This window comes from Sinocyclocheilus grahami, unplaced genomic scaffold (genome assembly GCF_001515645.1).
Source record: "Sinocyclocheilus grahami isolate Dianchi unplaced genomic scaffold, SAMN03320097.WGS_v1.1 scaffold44.1, whole genome shotgun sequence".
In the NCBI taxonomy this organism is placed as follows: domain Eukaryota; kingdom Metazoa; phylum Chordata; class Actinopteri; order Cypriniformes; family Cyprinidae; genus Sinocyclocheilus; species Sinocyclocheilus grahami.
In genome coordinates this window covers 171,870-175,244 of record NW_015505223.1, presented here as the reverse complement: position 1 = coordinate 175,244, position 3,375 = coordinate 171,870, and the positions used below count along the sequence as shown (strand labels likewise).

The 3,375-nt window shown below is 34.6% G+C and overlaps 1 protein-coding gene across 1 annotated transcript in view; it reads left to right on the top strand.

The window, feature by feature from the left end:
• LOC107582421 (U3 small nucleolar RNA-interacting protein 2-like) overlaps positions 1-3,375 on the top strand; it is a 14,670-nt gene that overhangs the window by 8,305 nt on the left and 2,990 nt on the right. The window contains exons 3-7 of the mRNA XM_016268269.1: positions 445-569; positions 1,431-1,523; positions 1,643-1,743; positions 1,845-1,979; positions 2,133-2,195. Coding sequence (XP_016123755.1) covers positions 445-569; positions 1,431-1,523; positions 1,643-1,743; positions 1,845-1,979; positions 2,133-2,195 — 517 coding nt within the window. The remainder of the gene's footprint in view (positions 1-444; positions 570-1,430; positions 1,524-1,642; positions 1,744-1,844; positions 1,980-2,132; positions 2,196-3,375) is intronic.

Here is a 3,375-nt window from a genome sequence, read left to right as displayed (position 1 = left end):
AATGTTCCGAAGTGAAATAAACTTCAATGGAATAAAGTTGAATAAACTTCAACTTTACTTTTCAGTGCACTGATGTCAGACTCATTTTGGATAATAAAGTTTGTTAAATTGTTAAATGCCCTGCCTCCATTACGTATCTGTCACATCATTATAAGTGTTTGATCACCACATTTGAGTGATCATTGCAAAAAATGTGTTTATGTATATATATTCTGTTTATGTATATACTGTATTCTATATATAGTATCAGTCAAATGTTTGGACACACGAATGGGAAAGTGTACAATAATATACACAGAGAATATCGGCCGATATATTGATATCGGCCTTTGTTTACTCCCTAATATCGGTATCGGTCTCAGCCCCAAAGAACCCATATCGGTCGGGCTCTAGTATAAACTTGAGCCAATCTGCTTCTGAATGAATGATGATTATGATCTGCAGGGGAGGTGGAGGGTGGAAAGAAGGTGCACAAGATCGCAGGAGGACGGAAGGGAACAGAGGCGCGTCATGTGGGACACACTGCTCACATTCTGTGTATGGCCATATCATCTGATGGGAAATACCTGGTGAGAGCTGGAATTCATTGGGTCAAATTTTTTATCAATACATTTTTCTTTGGTCCATAATTTGAGCCTTGGAATTAAACGGGCTGTATTTTGAGGCCATGCCCTAATATATTCATGCCCAAGTTATCAATTGAATGAAATTAATTTTAATAATATGATTGATAATTACAATAAATGTTTAGGAATTTTTTAATTCCATTATGTTTTCATAGTACAACGAAGGCATAAGGCATCTAAGTCCTGTACTGTTTATTGTAAGTAATTAATAAAGCAATTAGTACTTTTAGTGAGCAAGGACACATTAAATTGATAATAAGTAACAGTAAAGACATTTTTTAATGTTACAGACGATTTCTATTTCAAATAAATGCTGTTCTTTTGAACTTTCTATTTATCAAAGAATCCTGAAAAGCAGCAAAATTGTTTTTAACTTTGATGATAATTATATGACATATTTCTTGAATAGCAAATCAGCATATTAGAATGATTTCTGAAGGATCAGATGAAAATTCAGCTGTGTCATCACAGGAATAAATTACATTTTAAAATATATTCAAAAAGAAAATGTTAAAGAGGTAAAAGTTATTACACATTAGTGCAGTTTTTACTGTATTTTTGATTACATAAATTCAGCCTTGGTGAGCAAAAACATAAAATAAACATGAAAAAAAAATGACCAACCCCAAATTTTTTATCTTTTTGAATTTTATATTTATGGGTGGTTTTAGAGTGATTTTACTTATTTTACTCCATAATACCTGGAACTGCCTTGATCTGTTTTATGCGTTACAGTTTTAGTCAACTAATTGAAAAGAGAAAGTTGGATGCAATTTAATAGATATGATTTGATTTGTTTTCTAGGCTAGTGGGGACATGAATAAACTCATCATGATCTGGGATCCCGTGACATGTAAACATCTGTACAAGTTGAAAGGACACAGAGACGCTGTATCGGTGAGTAGAACATCACTTATATATAATATTGTGACTTTAGATGATGATCGTTTATGAAATGTTTGCTCCCATTTGACTGAGTTTGTCTAAATGCCTCTGCTTGAATGCTTCCTCTGCAGGGTCTGGCCTTTAGACGAGGGACTCATACCCTCTACAGTGCGTCACACGACCGCTCAATAAAAGTGTGGAGCGTGGACGAGAACGCTTATGTAGAAACCCTGTAGGTCCACCAGCTGCTGTGGGTAGTATTATAAACGGGAGAATTGTCCTCGCTCTTTATTCTCAGGCTTCCTTTTTGTGTTTATTCGTGTCTGTCGTCAGGTTCGGCCATCAGGACATGATCACTGGGTTGGACTGTTTGAGCAGAGAGAGATGCGTGACTGCAGGAGGACGAGACAGAACAATCCGAGTGTGGAAAGTAGCTGAAGAATCACAGCTCGTCTTTCATGGGCACGAGTGACTTTGAGTTTGTAGTCATGACCTCAAAATTTCTCCAATTAAAGCAGTAGATCGGGGTTTGGGCCTGGATAAGACTTGTGTTTTAACTTTAAAGATGAATTATCTTTGCTTCTCTGTATGTTTCTGTCCATGTCTTCTGTCTGTCTGAAGGGGCTCCATTGATTGTATCCAGCTGATCAATGAAGAGCACATGGTTACAGGTGGAGATGATGGGTAAGACTTTTTCACTTCAGAGCTGGATTTTATGAGAGTGCATTACTTCCATTAATATTAATCAGTATAACATTCTACACTGACTTCTTCAATTACATTTAATTATGTTTTTACCAGTGTTATTGTTAACTAAAGCTAAAACTATTAAAAATTGTTTTTGGGCATTGAAATAAAGCTGAAATAAAGTAAATATTCGGTGACATTGGTTAGTTGTCAATGACATATTTGTATATAAAAATATCTTTTTAATCTTCTTTGGTCTTTATTGTTAGTTTTAACTCCCAATATAAAAATGAAGACAAATATTACTGTACATAAATATTAGTTGCACTGTAAAATAAACAAAATGATAATTATAAAAACATTTATTTTACTCTACAAGTTACCAGTATTTTTGTCTTCAATTCTTGACTTTCAAATCCTTTATTTTATTTTATTGATTTTTTTTGTCAGAATGCTGGTGAAATTGTCACCTTTTATCCACAGAAATGTTGGGAATTATGGGAATGTGCAAATAAAGTGAACTAAATGTGCACTGCGTTCACAAAATGCATGTTAAATGACTTGCAGCACATACAGAGATTGAGTTTGTGAAAAGCAGCATTTACTGTGAACATATGCACATAAAGTGGGTGGAGAAAAGAATCACCCCCTTTAAAATAATCACATTTTGTTGCTTTGCAGCCTGAAATGAAGACGGACACAGTTTTGGTTTTATCCAGCTGTATTTACAGAGTGCAACTTATTACATCAAAGTGAAAGATATAACACCAGCATGTCAGAGAAAAAAAAACACAATCACAGAGTTGGAAAAAGGATCAGCCCCTTTAAAATAATCACATTTTGTTGCTTTGCAGCCTGAAATGAAGACGGACACAGTTTTGGTTTTATCCAGCTGTATTTACAGAGTGCAACTTATTACATCAAAGTGAAAGATATAACACCAGCATGTCAGAGAAAAAAAAACACAATCACAGAGTTGGAAAAAGGATCAGCTCCTCCTAAAAGTGACTTGTAAACTCAATCATGTGTAGAATCACTAGGGATGCACCGATATGAAAATTTTGGCCGATACCGATAACCGATTATTCTTTATTTTTGAAAGCCGATAACCGATATGTTGGCCGATAAATCTATATCCAAATTGTTATATACTTTTTGAGAGCCTGATTACAAAAAA